Source organism: Hirsutella rhossiliensis (assembly GCF_020360975.1).
Source record: "Hirsutella rhossiliensis strain HR02 chromosome Unknown scaffold00008, whole genome shotgun sequence".
Lineage (NCBI taxonomy): Eukaryota > Fungi > Ascomycota > Sordariomycetes > Hypocreales > Ophiocordycipitaceae > Hirsutella > Hirsutella rhossiliensis.
Window position 1 is genome coordinate 1,632,937 of NW_025408674.1, and position 16,968 is coordinate 1,649,904.

The 16,968-nt window shown below is 59.2% G+C and overlaps 4 protein-coding genes across 4 annotated transcripts; 1 reads left to right on the top strand and 3 right to left on the bottom strand.

Moving 5' to 3' along the window:
* Positions 1-1,216: 1,216 nt before the first annotated feature.
* Positions 1,217-2,359, bottom strand: HRG_07523 (oxidoreductase family, NAD-binding rossmann fold domain-containing protein; the record flags this gene model as incomplete). The annotated part of the gene is made up of 2 exons (XM_044865994.1): positions 1,217-1,963; positions 2,033-2,359. 2 exons carry the CDS (start codon positions 2,357-2,359, stop codon positions 1,217-1,219), a joined length of 1,074 nt encoding a protein of 357 aa, XP_044718958.1.
* A 660-nt stretch (positions 2,360-3,019) lies between these two features.
* Positions 3,020-5,252, bottom strand: HRG_07524 (fungal specific transcription factor domain-containing protein; the record flags this gene model as incomplete). Its single annotated transcript, XM_044865995.1, has 7 exons — positions 3,020-3,330; positions 3,383-3,820; positions 3,921-4,185; positions 4,304-4,662; positions 4,733-4,779; positions 4,852-5,012; positions 5,211-5,252. The coding sequence occupies 7 exons, from the start codon at positions 5,250-5,252 to the stop codon at positions 3,020-3,022; spliced, it is 1,623 nt and encodes a 540-aa protein (XP_044718959.1).
* Positions 5,253-6,772: 1,520 nt separating this feature from the next.
* Positions 6,773-8,950, top strand: HRG_07525 (sugar transporter domain-containing protein; the record flags this gene model as incomplete). Its single annotated transcript, XM_044865996.1, has 9 exons — positions 6,773-6,863; positions 6,936-7,017; positions 7,098-7,231; positions 7,293-7,452; positions 7,525-8,035; positions 8,102-8,148; positions 8,209-8,561; positions 8,630-8,652; positions 8,711-8,950. 9 exons carry the CDS (start codon positions 6,773-6,775, stop codon positions 8,948-8,950), a joined length of 1,641 nt encoding a protein of 546 aa, XP_044718960.1.
* A 417-nt stretch (positions 8,951-9,367) lies between these two features.
* On the bottom strand, positions 9,368-13,303 carry HRG_07526 (e1-E2 ATPase domain-containing protein; the record flags this gene model as incomplete). The annotated part of the gene is made up of 10 exons (XM_044865997.1): positions 9,368-9,986; positions 10,063-10,175; positions 10,253-10,744; positions 10,831-11,179; positions 11,228-11,649; positions 11,712-11,952; positions 12,018-12,559; positions 12,627-12,895; positions 12,968-13,041; positions 13,104-13,303. 10 exons carry the CDS (start codon positions 13,301-13,303, stop codon positions 9,368-9,370), a joined length of 3,321 nt encoding a protein of 1,106 aa, XP_044718961.1.
* Between the last annotated feature and the right edge of the window lie 3,665 nt (positions 13,304-16,968).

The window sequence follows — 16,968 nt, forward strand, 5'->3', positions numbered from 1 at the left end:
AATGCGCCTTGTGCAGCGAGGGGCGTATCACCACCCCGAGACATGTATCCAAAAGTTCAAGAACAGGTGCTCCGGATCAATGATGATGACAGGAATGATTCGACCTTGAATCTTGACTCTGATCTTTCTACCCTGATGCTGTCGTGTCAAAGGCCCTATGGGCTTGTGCCTGATTGTATCCAGCTTAATCGGTAGTTAACATAACGTCACTGTAAAATTTTGGGAACAGGCCATTCCAGACTTCCAACCTTACAAGCACCAGCTATAATGGCCGTCTTTGCTACTGTGCAATATCAGATGTCAAGATCGTACAATGACGAGGTTTGCTGCCATCTAAACACGGCATACATGTACCCCTGGACGAAGTAGAATGGAAGAAGGACCAAGTACAAAGCCGATCTCCTATAACCTCCGTTTTTAAAACCGCCGTCACTTGAACATCTACTGGGCACACAACATTACAACAAGCATGTGCTTCAACTACCTCTCTGGATTCTAACTGAGTGAACAACATATACAGTAGTGGTGTCCACCAATATGCCCCAAGCATGGATGGCACCGTGGCAAGGTGAGTGGCTCTTTTGGCTTGCGATGAAGGCCTCTAGATGTTTCCCCAACTCCTGAGTCCTGATAATCCAAAAAAGGCTGCCGTCACGTTGCACGGGCGCGACGCTGCTTGCCGATCATTGCGAGATGAACACTAGGCATAACATGCCAACCCCGCGGTGCAACACAGTGCATGTTTGCTCAACCAAGATTCCAATGGCCTAGATCTTATTGTTTTTGCCGACGGAGTGAAATTAGGCCCAGGCGTGGTCTTTTGTAGTGGCAGGCAGACGAGGAGCAAAGCACTTGGCTTGGATAGGCAGTCCGACATTGCTTTGGCCAATATCTGCATGCCTCAAACACGACGCTGTTCTCACCCAGACCGGGGCCGGCGTCAGTGTTGAAGAGCTCAAGACCAAGCCGTGCCCAGCCCAGACAAAGCAATCCCGGATCAGCAAGCAAAATACTGAAATAGCAAACAGCTCACGGACAGACGCGAATCACCCGTACAAACAACAGTCACTGGCGCCGTTGTCGACAAGAACCACGGGGACGTTTTCCCGGACTTCACGTCGTCGCAAATGCAGGAAATGAACCAGCATCCAGTCAATTGGAGTTGGCAAACATCGCTGAAATAGCCCGCCGTCATCAACGTCCGTGCGCCGCACTTCTAAGACCGCGGCTCGTCCGCCCGCCCGCCGTTGCCGTCAAAGTAAATCTTGCGGCCCGAGATCATGGACTCCTGGAGAGCAGCCCCGATCCTGACCGCGGCCACGGCCGTCTGCAGCTTGACGGGGACCGGCGTGTCGTTGAGGCAGCAGTCGGTAAACTCGACGGCCTCGGTGGCAAAGGCCTTCTTGAAGCGATCCCAGTAAGTCTGGGGCACCTCTTGGCGGATGCCACCGGCCTCGTGGATGCGCACCAGGTTGGCCGTGGGCTGAGTGTTGACGCCGAGCTTGCCCTTGGTGCCGATAATCTCCGTCGTGTCCTCTTGGCCGGCGGCCATCATGCGCGAGCAGTAGAGGTTGACGATGCGACCGTCGGCAAACTCGACAAGGCCGAGGGCGTTGTCGCGATCGTTGTACTTGGCCAGGTCGGGCTCGACGGCCGTAATGCCCACGGCGCTCACAGACCGGACCTTGCTGTCTCCGTCCTCGCCAAAGTACCAGAGGGCCAGGTCAATGTCGTGGATGGAGCAGTCGACGAAGATGCCGCCGCTGAATTGGGCGTAGGCGACGAAGAAGCCCGACGGGTCCAGCATGTCGCACGTCTGGCTGCGGAAGACAGACGGCCTCCCGATGAGCCCGGCCTGGACCTTGGCATAAGCGTCGCGATAGCTCTCGTCGAAGCGCCTTGAGAATCCGCACATGACCTTGAGCTCGGGGCGACGAGCAGCGGCGTCGACAACGGTTTGCGACTATTGTTTCGCACTTGGTCAGCCTGGTGAACCATGCTTTGCAAGCCGGTCAAGGGAAGTTCAGCTTACCACCTCGGGCGTGGTGGCCAGGGGCTTCTCGCACAAGACGTGCTTGCCCGCGTTGATGGCGGCAATGGCCTGGTCGGCGTGGACAGCCGTGGCCGACGCTACGCAGACGGCCTCGAGGCCCTGATGCCTCAGCAGGTCGTCATAATTTTCGTAGATGGCGACGCCCGAGGGGGCCAGCTGCTCCTTGGCCCATTCTCTCTCCTGAGCGTCGGGGGTAGAGACGGCAACGAGGTCGGCGCGCGGCACCGACTGGAAGAAGTTGAGGGCATGTCGCTTGCCCATCCTCCCGAGGCCCGCGACGCCAATCTTGAGCTTTGCTGCGGCCATGATGGATAATGATGGGCTGTGCAATGGGGGCTTGAGTGAGTCGAGTCGAAGCGAGTGAGAGATGGTGACGGGAGCCGCGGGCTTTATAGGGAGATGAAGATGGGCTTGTCGCGCATCGCTGGACTGTGCTCGAGGTCGATGAGGCGTCCATGGTGGAGACGGTCAAGCTGAGAGCCGCAAGAGGAGTGAAAGAGAAGCTTGGCTGGGGTAAAAACGGGTCCGAAGTCGGGGAGCTTAAGGATAGGGGGCAGTCAGGAGGTCAGGCGGAGGGGCCCAACAGCGGGGGAAATGGCTTAATTTGAACGCCGCAGGGCAACTTTCCCCGAGCCCCGGATGACCCACAGACCGCTGCATCATGGCGCCCAGGGCCCTTACAGTGGCGTAGGCTCCCCAGCCTCGTAGCGGGTTACAGGGCATGTCGAGCGGAGACCCGAACGATTCGTGGACTGTACAGGAGACTGCAGCAGACTGGGCATGCTGTAATTGACCTGACTGCCAGGCTACAGGGCAACTGACGGCCTGATGATCGCTTCAAATTGCTCGGATTAACTGGACTAATGTACAAGTGGAATTCTTCCTGGCTTTACAACCAAAATTCGCCTCCTACACACCTCGATGAGCTTGCGAATCCTGCTAGTCAAGCAATGCCATCTCATCCATTCACGCCCAACCCCATGCATTCTTCAGACGGCCCTGTATCTTGCCCGTCGGCCACGCGTGATCCCCCTCGGTCTTGGTCAGCACATCGAGCAAGGCCATGCGCTCGACATGGTCGTCAAACCTGTCTCCGCACGTGGCGATGCCCAGCGACGCCGTAATCATGGCAGGAATCGTCGACTCGTTGGACAGCGCCGTCCCGCACAGCTGCAGAATCCGCTGCCGGATGAGCCGACCGCGAGCCATGCTGGGAAGCGCAGGATCGCAGCACATGAGGAGTGCCTGTGCCAGCATGCTGTGGACCACGCCAACCACTACAAGTCTCGTCAGCAGCCGCTCTCAAGCCTCCCCGATGACGCCTCTTACCCACGGCGTGGCTAAAGTACAGGATGTGCGGAAACACCTCCCCTCGGCTCGCATCCGCGTCCATGTAGGCAATGGGAACAAAGGTCGATGGTCGGCACCGCAGCCAGCCGTCGTCGTACTCGATCAGCGCGCGGTGGTCGTGCGGACTGTGCTGGCCTTGGCCAAAACAAAACTCGACAACCTTGGCGCAGTGGACAATGATGCGGTTTGCCCACATGGCGTCGTCGGCCGGCGAAAACGACTGGTCCACGAAGCTCAGCGACAGGGGAAACTTGATGGGTCGCTGGCTGGCCACGGCCATGGTCACCTCCTGACGCAGCCCGATCCAGTACGCCGCTTGCCGTAGGCTACTGACGGCTGCCGATGAGCCGCTTCGCGCATTCATAAAGACCTGGACCCCCATCAAATGCCCCTCGTTGTCGGTTCCGAGAAGAGGAACTGCCTTGGGTGCACACCGGCGGCGTCAGTCAACCATGCCGAGACGGAAAATCAACCAGATCACGCCCGATTCCGACGTTGAGGGTTTTTGGAAACTTACCTTCGAGCTCTTCTAGGGTGCGAAGCAAAATCGTTGCGGCCAGCAGGTCATCGTCGAGTAGTGCGTTGGAGTCGTTGGATACACTCGACAGTTGGCGGAGACAACGCTCGTGATACTGGTTCGAAATCCATTCGTCACACTGTCCTTCCTTCAAGCTCAGATGTCTGCTGGAGAGGGCATATATGGCATTGAGCAACGTCGGGCAAGACATTGCTTTGCGAGGAACATGGACGGCAAACTGCCGCGTTGTGTCGCAAACATCGAACTGGCGATGCCATGGGAGCCAGTCAACATTGAGGCCATCTCGTACTGACACAAGAGTACAGACGAGTTCGGAGTGGGAAACGCAAATGAACAAAGAGATGATGAAGTACACAACATACCCAATGGCACATGTACTCGAGATAGTACTTCATCAGCTTGGCCTCGCGCCAGCTGTGGAGCGGAAAGGGCCGGCCCAAGAACGCATCGTTGGGAGTCGCCAGCGAGAGCCCGGAGGCCGAGGGAATGGCAGACAAGGACCGCTGATCCAGGTTTCGGTAGCTGTGCAAGCGGCTTCCCTTGGATTCCAGCACCATCTCGACCCGGCTGTGCCCTCGAGGGCGCTGCCATGGGCCCAGCTCTTGGCGGGGAGTGGGCGGGCTTAGCGATGCACGCCACGCAGCACCACTTGCTTCGGGGACATCGTCGTCGTCGTCACCATACAGAGCCTCAATGTCCCTTGTTTCGTCGACAAAACGGACTGGAAGGGGGGGGGGGACCGTCAGTGGCCGGGGGCATCTGCCGTCACTTGGGGGGACGGGGCAAGATACCTCGACGCGGGTAAGCTACCCAGCGATGGTTACCGAAGTCGATGAGCCTTGCCGATGCACATGGGCTGGTCAGTGACTGGCCGTGGGGACAGAAAGAGTACAGCGGACTGGTTTAGTACCGGGTCGGGTAATGCCTGAATCGCACGTTTAAGCCGCGCTCGCATCTGAGTCCGCCCACGGTACACCGAACGCATCCAGTCAAGGCGCGGCCGTCGGAGGAACAGGCGGCGGCGGCGGCATCGATATTCCATTCGCACTTGAGGTGTTTTTTCCGGCATCCCTGCGGCGAGGCACAGACAGCATGTTAGCGACGGCCAGGTGTGACGACGGCTCCCTCCCCGCACTGCTTGAACTCCCTCAGAATCTTGAGTCTGAGTCGAAGGGAAACAGGGGAGGGGGTTCCTCCACGCGTCGGACGAAGCATGTCCAGGCGACGACGCGGAAGGCCGGAGTCCCGTTTGTGTAAGTGGCGTCTTACCGAACAAGCAGCGTTGGCAGCCGGGTCGGCGGCCCCGGTCATTGTGTTGATTGGACGCCTCCAGAGGCTCATGCTGGCCGGCGGCCGGCAATGATATATCATCCTAGCGTGCCAGGGGCCCAGAGTCATGGCCCGGCAGACGCCGGCGAAGCTAGCTGCATCGAGTAGCACGGGCCCTCGGGGCGCCGCCGATTCGATGCTCTCGCCGAGTCGGGAAGGCCTCGGCGGGCTTGTCCCTCTTTTGCCGTCGGCTGTTCTCCTCTGGCGGGCATGAGGGTGTCGTCAACACCCCGGTTACTCGTCGTCATTCTCAGAGGCCCTTCCTTGCATGCTTTCCATCATGCCAAGCTATCGATTCTTTGTCCCCAGCCTTTCACGTAATTGCTCAATCATCATTGGTGGTGGCGGATGAAGATTACCAAAGAGTGAAGAAGAAGTGATGGAATTGAAATTGCTAACAGGAAAGACAATCAGGTAGAAGCTCTCCTCTCCTCTCTCCGCCTTCACACCCACCCAGACACACACCCGCAGCAGCAGCAGCCGCACAACCCATCGATTCGGGTACGCAAATCGCCCCTTCGGTACGCCGGCGCGTGCACAGACGCGACGGGCGGCAGGTTCTCACTTCTCTTCTAGAAGCGCCCCGTAGGTTTCCTCTCTGAAACGACTGCAACTGACATGGGCCAACAAGTCCCCGGACCAGACCGTTGCGCTTCTGCACCACCTCGGCGCACGCTCCCCTGACCCGATCTGGACCTGGCCTCGTGACTGGACATGGTGGTGGGTTCGCCAAAACTCCTGGTCAATCACGTCGGCGTCCTTTTATCCTGCCGCCGTTTCAGGGGCTCTCCGCGTGTTTTGGTTGTGGTGAGATTGATTGAGACATGGGCCGTGGCCGGCGACGGCGTAGTGCAATCATTGCAGCACATTATTGTCGTCGTCCAGGTCCATTGTCAAGAGTACCGGTATGTATGTGGGTGTGTCTGCGTGTGTGCGTGCATCCATGGGGCCTAATGGGCCTTGGCATCTTCATTCTCCCCCATCCCCATCCTCCTCATCCTCCCCTGCTCGCCCCCCCCCCTTCTCTTACCCTAATCCTGGTTGCCCCTCCTTTCCCCGGTAGCGCGGCTCCATCAATGTAGACACGAGTGTGCAGAGAGTAATAAGAGAGACGAGAGAAGCTGATTCCAGGAGGCCGATCAAACCCGACGCCACCAAGCATCTGGGAACCCGCAGCAGCCCCATGGGGTCGAGATTTTTAGGCTCTTGGTGGGTGGACCGTTGAGCCGTGTCTCCAGACCACCTTGCAGGCATTGGGGATCCGGGGTCAGAGCCGTTCGGGGGACTGGAGAAGAACGAGGCGTCACAGCAGCCGTCTGAGCATAAAAGCATCATCACCTCGCTTCAACTTGCCTCGTTGCTACCCCTCCCCCTTCTCCATCCAGTCTCTTGAGATTTTACCACTCCCGAGACCGCTGCTCGCTGCCTCAACACTTTTTCTTTTCCATCGCCTTCTTTCTCGCGCCGTTGCTTAAGCCTTCTCCCGTCGTCTTTCCCCCAGCATGAACAAGAGCCTATCTGACGTCGCCGACGCCGAGCACAAGGAGAGCGATGTCTCTATCAACTTGAACACGGAGCCCTACGGCCCCCCGGGTGCGTCGTCCTCTTCCCGAGCCTGTCTGGACGCTTCCGCATGCCGAATGAAGCTGACCGGCCTGTTTGTAGGCTTCAAGGGCATTGCCGCATCCCGCTACGTAGCCTTGTGCGCCTCCTTCAGCGCCATTGGCGGCCTTCTCTTCGGCTACGAGTACGTTCTCGTGACCCTGGTCTCGGTGGCCTTCCTCGAGCGCCCTATTTGGTGTTGAGGCTGACTTGCGGAAACCACAGCCAGGGTGTCATCTCCGTCATCCTCGTCATGGACGAGTTCCTCGGGCGCTTCCCCGAGGTGTCCGAGAGCGCCTCTGGGGCCGGCTTCTACAAGGGCCTCATGACGGCCATGATCACCCTTGGCGCCTTTGTCGGTATGACGTGACGCTTCATTCCCCCGAAAAGCCTCGCTCAACCGCTCACACCCCGGACCAGGTGCCTTTAACCAGGGCTGGATCGCCGACGCCTACTCGCGCAAGCGCTCCATCATGATGGCCGTCGTCATCTTCACCTTTGGCTCCGCGTTGCAGACAGGGTCCATCAACTACACCATGCTGGTCATTGCTCGCCTCTTTGGCGGCATCGGCATCGGCATGTACGTGCTCTCCTAAAGCACTCCCTTGTTCAGCTTGAAATGACTTTACATGTTGACCTGGTCGTGATCAAGGTTGAGCATGGTCGTCCCCCTCTACATCTCCGAGATATCCCCTCCTGAGATCCGCGGCACCCTCCTCGTTCTGGAAGAGCTCAGCATCGTTCTCGGCATCGTTGTCTCCTTCTGGATCACCTACGGAACCCAGTACATCAAGTCGGACTGGTCGTGGCAGCTGCCCTTCCTCATCCAGATCATCCCCGGCCTGGCCCTCGGCTTCGGCGCCATCTTCCTGCCCTACTCGCCCCGCTGGCTCGCCTCCAAGGGCCGCGAGCAGGATGCCCTCATGAACCTGGCCAAGCTCCGGTGCCTGCCCACGACCGACTCGCGCGTCCAGCGTGAGTGGCTCGAGATCATTGCCGAGGCCACGTTCCAGAAGGGCGCTCTGGCCGAGCGCCATCCTGCCCTCGTCAACGGGGCCGGCATCCAGAAGCTCAAGCTCGAGCTCGTCTCGTGGGCGGACTGCTTCAAGAAGGGCTGCTGGAGGCGAACCCACGTCGGCGCTGGCCTCATGTTCTTCCAGCAGGTAAGGCCCCCTGCGTGGACCCAATGCCATCCCCGTTTCCGGGCAGCGTCGCTGACATGGAACCAGTTTGTCGGCATCAACGCCTTGATCTACTACTCTCCCACACTCTTCGGGTACGTTCAGAATACTCCTGGCCGGATGCTCTGGCCACTGCTAATCCAGCCCTCGCACAGGACCATGGGCTTGGACCACAACATGCAGCTCATCATGTCGGGCGTCCTCAACATCACGCAGCTCTTTGGCGTCGTGTCCAGCCTGTGGACGCTCGACCGTTTCGGACGGCGCAAGATCCTCATGTGGGGCAGCGTCGGCATGTTCATCGCGCACTTCATCATCGCCATCCTGGTCGGCCTCTACTCGAGCAACTGGCCCGCCAACACCAGCAAGGGCTGGACCAGCGTCGCCTTCCTCCTCTTCTACATGCTTGCCTTTGGCGCGAGCTGGGGGCCGGTGCCGTGGGCCATGCCCGCCGAGATCTTCCCCTCGTCGCTGCGAGCCAAGGGCGTTGCCATTTCTACTTGCTCAAGTACGTCCTCCTTTCCCTGCCTTATTCTCAACTCGGTACAGCTTCTAACGATGCTTGCTTCATTGTAGATTGGATCAACAACTTTATAGTGGTAAGCCTATCCCGGGACTCGTCGACCGTCACTTGTTCCTCCGCTGACTCGACTCCAGGGCTTGATCACGCCGCCTCTGGTGCAGAACACGGGCTTCGGCGCCTACGTCTTCTTCGCCAGCTTCTGCTTCCTGTCGTTTGCATGGACGTTCTACTTTGTGCCCGAGACGGGCGGCAAGACGCTCGAGGAGATGGACGAGGTCTTCAAGGACTACAGCAGCAGCGAGGAGATGGCGCGCAAGAGCAGGCTCTTGGCCGAGACCATCCGGGAGAGGTCAGGGCGCAACGAAGCGGCGTAGGCGGGTGTCTTTTGTACGTGTTTTCTTCTTCAACGGTCCACGGTCACGTTTCGGTACTTTTTTTTTTGAGAATATGAGTGGTTACGCGGAGCGGGAAGCGACTTGTCTATACGATTTCAATTCACGACTTTGACTTTTTCAACAAGAATTTCTCTTTATAGTCACAATCAAAACATGTTGGAGCCGGTATCTTCATTTTCCGGTCTTGCACATGCTCGCCCACTGTAAACGCATGGCAAGTCATTATTCATGTTGGTATCTTTAAGTCCAATTCGCCTATTCCTCGCTCAAATATCCAGGTAAAGCATCGCTTCGCTCACATGCCCAATATCGTCGCTCAATTTACATACTTGTGAAAAACATAGCAAGAACAAGAGTCCCAGATCTCAAGAGCCCATCTCCGCCATTTCCTAGCTTCTACCACGCAGCCCGGGCCAACAGACCCTCGGGATATTTCCTGACCCAGTAGCGCCTCGCCTCGTCGCCGATGATGATGAACAGGCCAAAGGCAAAGGGCAGGAACCAGTGCTCAACGGGGACGGCGGCGGTGCCGATGACGGCCTGGATCGAGGGCGGGTACAGCCATAGGACAGCCATGCCCAGGGCGAAGAGGATGGAGGGGAAGAGGTACAGGTTCTGCGTCTCGCGGTTGAACAGGGGCGGGTGCTGGAAGATGCTGAGGCGGCGGGTGCGCGTGGCCATGAGGTTGAACCACTGCATGACGACGAGGTTGACAAAGTAAATGGACGACGCCTCGGCGAGCTTGCGGTTGTAGTAGTCAGGGTCGATGGAGGCCGGCAGCTTCCCGAAGCTGAACCACAGGTCGCTAAAGGGGATGCCGTTGCGCTGCAGGTACCAGTAGGCCATGGCGAACGAGGCCAGCGTCTCCAGCATGCCGATGATGCCGTAGGCGTGGAAGATGAGCTGCCAGTTGACCAGCCGGTCCTTCTTGACGTTTCTGGGCCGGCGCAGCAGCACGTCGGCCTCGGGCTTTTCAAACGACAGGATCGTCGCCGCGGCACAGTCGGTGAAGCAGCTGAACGAAAGTATCGGTCAGCTTCGAGCACGAAAGGTCCCCAACATGACAGGAAGGTGTGTCGAGATGAACGTACCAGATGATAATCATGAGGAACGAGGAGAGAATCTGCGGCAGGCCAAAAAGAACAGACGTCATGACGGGCCAGAACTCGGAGAAACTGCCAGCGGGGAGCAGGTATGCAATGACCTGATGATCGAGTCAGTATGAGACCTTTAAAACCAGACATGCTGGTATTCATGAGCTGTGTGCAACAATTCTCTCACCTTTTTCAGGTTATCAAACACAACTCGTCCGTACTGCACAGCGACAACAACAGAAGAAAAGGAATCCAAAAGAACCATGTCGGCAGCTTCCATGGCAATGTCGGAGCCGCTGCCCATGGAAATGCCCACATCGGCAGCCTTCAGCGAGGGCGCGTCGTTGACGCCGTCGCCCGTCATGGCCACGACGTTTTCGCTCTGGAACTCGCGCACGATGCGCAGCTTCTGTTCGGGCGTCGTGCGGGCAAAGACAATCTCCTCGTAGGCCGTCAGCAGCTTCCACTGGTTGTCGTTGAGCGCCGTCAGCTCCGGCCCGCTGATGACAATGGCCCCCCGGGACCCGGCCCAGCCGGGCTTGGCCTCGTCGGCGTCGTCAGAGCCCGAGCCGACTTCCGGGTTGCGCTCCAGGCTGTCGGCCGAGTCGACGTGGACGCAGGTGACGATGCCGGCCTCGCGGGCAATGGCCAGCGCAGTGAGGGCAAAGTCGCCCGTGACCTGCAAAGTCTCAGCACATGGGACGGACTTTAAGCTCTACATACAGAGGCCAAGACGGGCGAGCGTCTTGTTCTCCGGAAACTCACCATGGCGAATCGGATGCCGGCTCCGCGGAGGGTAGCGACGACGTCGCGGATTTCCGGCCGCAGGGGGTCGACAATGGCCACCAAGCCGACGAGCGTCAGGCCAGACTTGGCCTCGTCCATCATGCCTTCTTCGTATCCTGTCGTGCCCGGCTGGTCCACGACCCTGTCGACTGGCACTATCTTGCGGGCCAGCAGCAGGCACCGCTTGCCCTGGGACGAGTAGATGTTCTTGACGCGCTCAAAGGTGGCGGCGACATGCTCGTCGAAGGGCACGATTTCTCCCGAAGGCGCGAGATACTCGGAACACCGCCCGATCAGGACGTCCGGGGCGCCCTTGACCGTCAGCAGCCTGCAAAGGGAGTCAGCAAAAGGCCCATGACAGCAAGCAAAGACGTACAAGTCTTGGTCTCCGAAATTCTCGGCAGCTTCGCCGTGCAGCGTGTGCTTGAGCGCCTCGCGGCGGGATATGCTAAAGCAGCGAATCATAAACTTGTTCTTGCTGTTAAAGGCCAGCTCAAAGACGCGGTGCCAGCAGGCGCGCAAGTACGACACGTTGCCGTCAGCGAGCGACTCGGAGAAGCGAAGGACGGCCGTGTCGGTTGCGTCGCCAAAGACGTTGCGCTGCTCAATGGGCACGTCTGGCTGGGCGGCGTCGATCTCGGCCGCGTTGCAGAGGGCGGCCAGGGCGCCGAGCTGGAAGAACGAGGCCAGAGAGGATGCGTCGTTGCCGCTGGACTGGTGCGAGGCAATGTCCTCCTTGAGCGAGTTGACGGACATGTTGACGGCTCCGATGGAGCAGTCTGTGAGAGACATTTTGCCCTGCCGAGATACTCAGTCTCCGAGTTACGATGCCAAGTCTGCCGTTGCCACGGTGAACCTACCTGGGTCAATGTCCCCGTCTTGTCGGAGCAGATGACGGATACCGAGCCCAGCGTCTCGACCGTCTTGAGGGACTTGCAGAGGACCATGTTTTTCCTCATCATGTTGGCCGTGATTGTCAAGCCGGCCGTGATGGCAATGGGAAGGCCCTCGGGGATAAAGGCGACGGCTACACTGACGCAGTCGACTATGAGCGTCGCCACGTTGATCCAGTTGGGGTAGTCTCGCCTCAGCCAGGCTCCCCTGCATCCGTCGACTTGGTCAGTTGGCTCTGGGCGAATTGCGTCTTGAACAGCCGGCACACTCACCAGACAATGAGGACGACGGTGATCATGGTAAACATGATGGCGCAAATGAAGAGGACAAAGTAGAGCACCTCCCTCTCGAGCGTCGTCATCTTGGGGTTCGGCTCGTTGGTCAGGGTGGCGATGCGGCCAAAGACGGTGCGGTCGCCCGTGGCCACGACGATGCCCGTGCCGGAGCCGATGATGCAGTGCGTGCCCTGCAGGCCGATGTTGTGCGTCTCGAGGTAGTTGGAGTCGGTGTGGTTGACCGTGGCGGCAATGGGGCGCGACTCTCCCGTCAGCACCGAGCGGTCGAACTTTGCGTCGGAGGAGATGTCGATGAAGCGCAGGTCGGCGGGCAGCTTGTTGCCCGACTTGATGGAGACGACGTCGCCCGGCACAAGGCTCTCGGCGGGAACGAGGACGAGCTGTCCGTCTCTAGTAACCTGGCAGTGCTCGGGGAGCATGTCCTTGATGGACGACATGACGCGGGACGTGGACCAGTCCTGGAACATGGCAAAGGCGGCCTGGATGAAGAAGACGGCGAGCAGGACAATGGCCAGGGCCTATGCGTCCAGGTCAGCTCACCGGTGCATCCATCGAGTTTACATGCAGCGTCAATGGGCGGCATACCAGGTTGGCCAGCGCTGGGGGTTGGCCCAGGGGCCGCCAGGAGATGAAGACGAGGATGCTGCCGATGAGGAGGATGCCGCCAAAGCCCTTGAAAAAGTAGCCCAGGATCGTGAGCGTCTTGTTCGTCTTGGGGGGCGACGGCGCGTTCCTGCCGTACTCATGCAGTCTTCGCTTGGCCTGGTCGTCGGAGAGGCCGCTCGAGGCCGACGTGACGAGTCTCTGGGCCACGTCGGCGGGCGTGATGATGTGCCATTCGAGGTCACTGAGGTCTGGGGGCCACGCTTAGTCGGCACGGCCAGCCAAGAGCAGAATCAAAGCTGAGTTGGGGTCTGTCTGTCTACCTTTGGCAGCCGTATCGGCCGCGCGAGCCAGCTGGGCCCGATCTCTCCCCTTGGACTCCTCGATCTGGAACGAACTGTGCGCGCCAGCTCATGTCAGCGCACGCGCACACACTCTGGGAGGCGGCATTGAGCATACACCGTCCGGTACTGGATCGGGAGGGTCAGGGCAGGGTCGACGGGCCCTCTCGAGTGGATGCTGCGGATGGCGAGCGAGTCCGCCGAGTTGGTGCGGCTCAGCGGCGGCCGCGAGCGGCGACGGGACCTGCCCTGCTCCTCGTCATCACGCCAGTGGACGCGCTCGTGTGTCTGAAGCTCTGCGGGCTTCTCGGAAGACATGGCGGCGACGGCCTGTGGGAGGGGGAGGAGGAGGACGGGGGAGAGGAGGGGAGGGGAGACGAGAAAGGGGCGGTCGAGAGTCGACGAAAGAAATGGGCAGCGAGCAAGCAGGTACAGTATCTCAAACGCAACTACAAGCAAGAAGACGGGCTCCGTGGCATGGGAGGCGCCGATAGTTATATCCTGGGGCCACGGCGCGAGCCACCAGGTCCGGAATCAGCGCTCCTCCTTGGTCGGCGGCGGCTCCGAGCTGATGGTGCTGCTGATGGCGATGCCAGAGCTAGAGCCGCCTCTCCTCGTCCTGCTCTGCTTCTCCACCACCACCTTGTCGAGTGTCGGCCGACGGCGCCTGGACCGAGTCGCCGCTCACGAGCATGGTCATCATCGTCATCCGAGAGAGAGAAAAAAGGGGGACCTGCCAACAGCGCCCATCACATGTGAGCGGTGACGATGCAGCCAATCGCAGGAGGTCGGATTCTTGACTCGCAGCGGTTTGGGAACCAGGAGGCTAAGCTGAGCCGGAGGGGGGTCACATTACGGCGGAGCTGACGGCGTGAGGACGAGCTTTGTTTCTTTCCTCCATGGCAAGGGTCGAGGTATCGAGCTTGAGGCTCGGGGAGCATGTCAGTATGAGCGATATACGTCGTCGCAACTTTGCCATTTTTTTTCTCCATCCAGCCCTGCTGATTTCGAGGGAGAGACGGCCGCGTTCCGGGCAGGCAAGGCAGAGAGGCTGTGCACACGCAGAGGAGAGTCGGGCTCCGATTTTTATTTATGACAGTACTCTGGTCTTTATGCCTCACCCGTGCTGGTGGTGATGTGTGTGGCCAGCAAGCCCATGCAAATCGACTCGACTTTTCCCCCCTCGCTCTCTACCGCGAACGGAGTCCCTGCCGAGTTTGAACAAGAGTCCCGTCTTGTTGGCTCTGCAAAGGCCATTGCTCGGGCTTTTCTTTTCTCCTTGTGGTGGTGATAAATCACTCAAGCCGTCAGCCCGCTCCATCCATCTCGCCAGGCGCGGCTCCGTCACCATCCGCGTCTGCAAACTTGATATAGCTACAGGAATAACGCGGTGTCATTCTCTCGGCCTGAGACATTCGGCCTCTCCCCTCTGGCTACTAATAGGCGCGCTTCCCCGTGGTCACGTTCCCGTGCTAAGTTAGAGCCATGAACAAACAGAAAAGGCGATCGATGCAAGCCAAATCTTGCTGCGCCCGGAAACTATCGACTCCATGTCGTCAGCGGCCACCAGGGCCGACAAAAGGCGACTTTTGGGCCCTGGGGCTCGCCGCCTCTCCACAGCCAAAACTTTTGCGTTCGATTTTTGGTCCCATGGCCCATGGCGCGGCCGCTCGTCCGTGGATCATTTCGTCCCGGGGTCTGGACTCGTCGCTTCCACTACGGCATCGCATTGCCGCGGCGCTCGTGCCGTCGAGGGCCCCCAAGGTGAGAGAGGCAATTCGCCCAAAGTGCCTCGTGCACACGCATGCAGACACGTCATTCATTCACGTACGCTGCGAGGGAGCGGCCGGCATCAAGCCCCTTGAGGGCTTCTACGTCTTTGCCGCCGTCGAAATCCTAGATGCGGCTTTGTGTTTTGCTTTTGTCATGACCGAGGAGGGACTTGATGCCCGGCAGCACATGACTGCAGCGAGCCGTTTATGTCGAATGCGCAAAATGCCTCGTCCCGAGAGCTTTCGATTGATTGTTCCACGCAGAAGAAATGGCTCAGAGAACGAAGGCACTCCAAGTGACCAGATGCAAGGCTCTCGGCCAAATCTCCTTGCATCTGCAAGTCAGCAGATGCCGCCTCCAAACAAGTCTGCTTGGTGTCCAAACTGCATCAAGCCGCCAACGGCATCTTTTGACAAGTCGCCCGTGTCTCAGTCAGCCAGCGGACGATCGGGTGGATATCCGTACGGTAGCCGCCGCCGACATGTGTAATCTGCAAAATCCGAAAGTCCTGTCTTGTAGGCCCCAAATCGCGTGCGGGAATCGGTCCAGGCCACCCCTCAGCTTGAAGCTCCAAACCTTCCCCTGCGCGGATCCAAGCAAAACTCAATCTCAGCTTGTTGCTTGACGCGCGAAAGCCAAAAGCTTCAGTCCAACGCAGGTCCCCGAGCGGGATCGGGATGCAACACAAGACGGCGCAAAAGTCTAAACAGCTGGCGTTGCCGTTGCTTCTGTACTTGCTGCACAAGGCGAGCTGCATGGTGGCTCCCGTACCTGTACGCTTGATGCAGTCGCCGGTTGGCCGCAAGGAGGAGGCCGGTTTGTTGGTCGCCAATCTTTGCCGGTGGGACAATGAGGGCTTTGCATCTAGCCGGGGGCGGCTGCGTCCGGAGACGTCAATGGGTGGCGGCTGCCGGCGTCCGGTCCTGGCACGGCCACAGGGAGCGGGTGTCCCTCCTTGTTCGCCTCGTCCTGTCTTCCTTGGCTGATTTTTCCGTATTGCATATCCCCCTCCTACGTAGTCGTATTCCTCCGTGTCTCTGGAATGATAATGGCTGTTAGCGGCGTGTCCGCATTGGGCCCTGGCCGGGCTGTAAGCGGAACCCGCCGTGGGAGAAGCAAAGCCAAGCCACCGGAGCCCACACGTTGTCTGTGGTGACTGGTGAATCAAGCCCCCGTCGTAAACAATCAATCAGAGACATGGCCGGGTGCGGCCCGCTCGACGGCCTTGACAATAGCCCCGTCTCAGCCCGTTCGCCGGCCACCTTGGGCGTCTCTGGCCTCACGGCCTCGGCGTCGTAAAAAGGGCAATCATGCCGTGTGCGAGAATGTCTGTCAGTACACACGTGTAAGTGGACGGGGGACCTCAACCTGGCCCGAGCCACCAGTCTCGGGCTCTTTGCCGCCAAGGTGCCAGAGGGTCGATGGGAGTCCAACAAACGTTTGGCCTGGTCAAGGCAACGGGGGAGGGGCGGCGGCCATTATGCTCAGCCGGTCGATGCGGTCGACGATGACGGAGAGGCGTCCAAGCCGTCTTGCGTCCTGAGCCCTTCTGCCCGCCTCCACTTGTCTCTTCGGCGGCCCGACGCAGCGCTGGGAAAGTTGGCAGGTCAAAAAGTCCGTGTGCGCAGGTAGTTGAGTGTTGGGCCGGGGACTGCTGTCGATCTCTGGCACATGGTTTTTATTGGGAGAGATGGTGCCTACTTAGGCCATACGTAATTACCAGTCATCCATTTGGAGGTGGCCTCCACTTTTGGTGACTGGTACATACGGCCTAAGTAGGCACCATCTCTCTCAATAGTTTTTCGACGCAGTCTGTGCAGCTGTCCCGAAGCACTGATGTATAAGGAGAACATGACCGAGGTAACCAGACACTTTGAGGACACTTGACAGGCAAGAGGATGCCAAACGGTAGCGAGGCAAAAGCGCCACGGTGCAACGTCGACGGGCAAGTACAGGTCGGGGCCTGGCCATGGATGCATCCATCCAGCTTGTCCCTTGTGGGAGGGCCGAGGAAGCGAGCTTTTTGCTGGAGAAGCGCCGAGCCAACGACGCGGAATCGCTAGTGGTCCGGGGTCTGGGGGCAGGGGGGGATCTGCCTCTCGATCGCCGGCGGCTAACTGGGTAACTTGGTTCTTTGCTTTTCCCGTCTCCTTGGTCTTTCTTTTCTCGGCCAAATCCGCCCGGCCGGCCACGGGGCGACAGGGCATCAT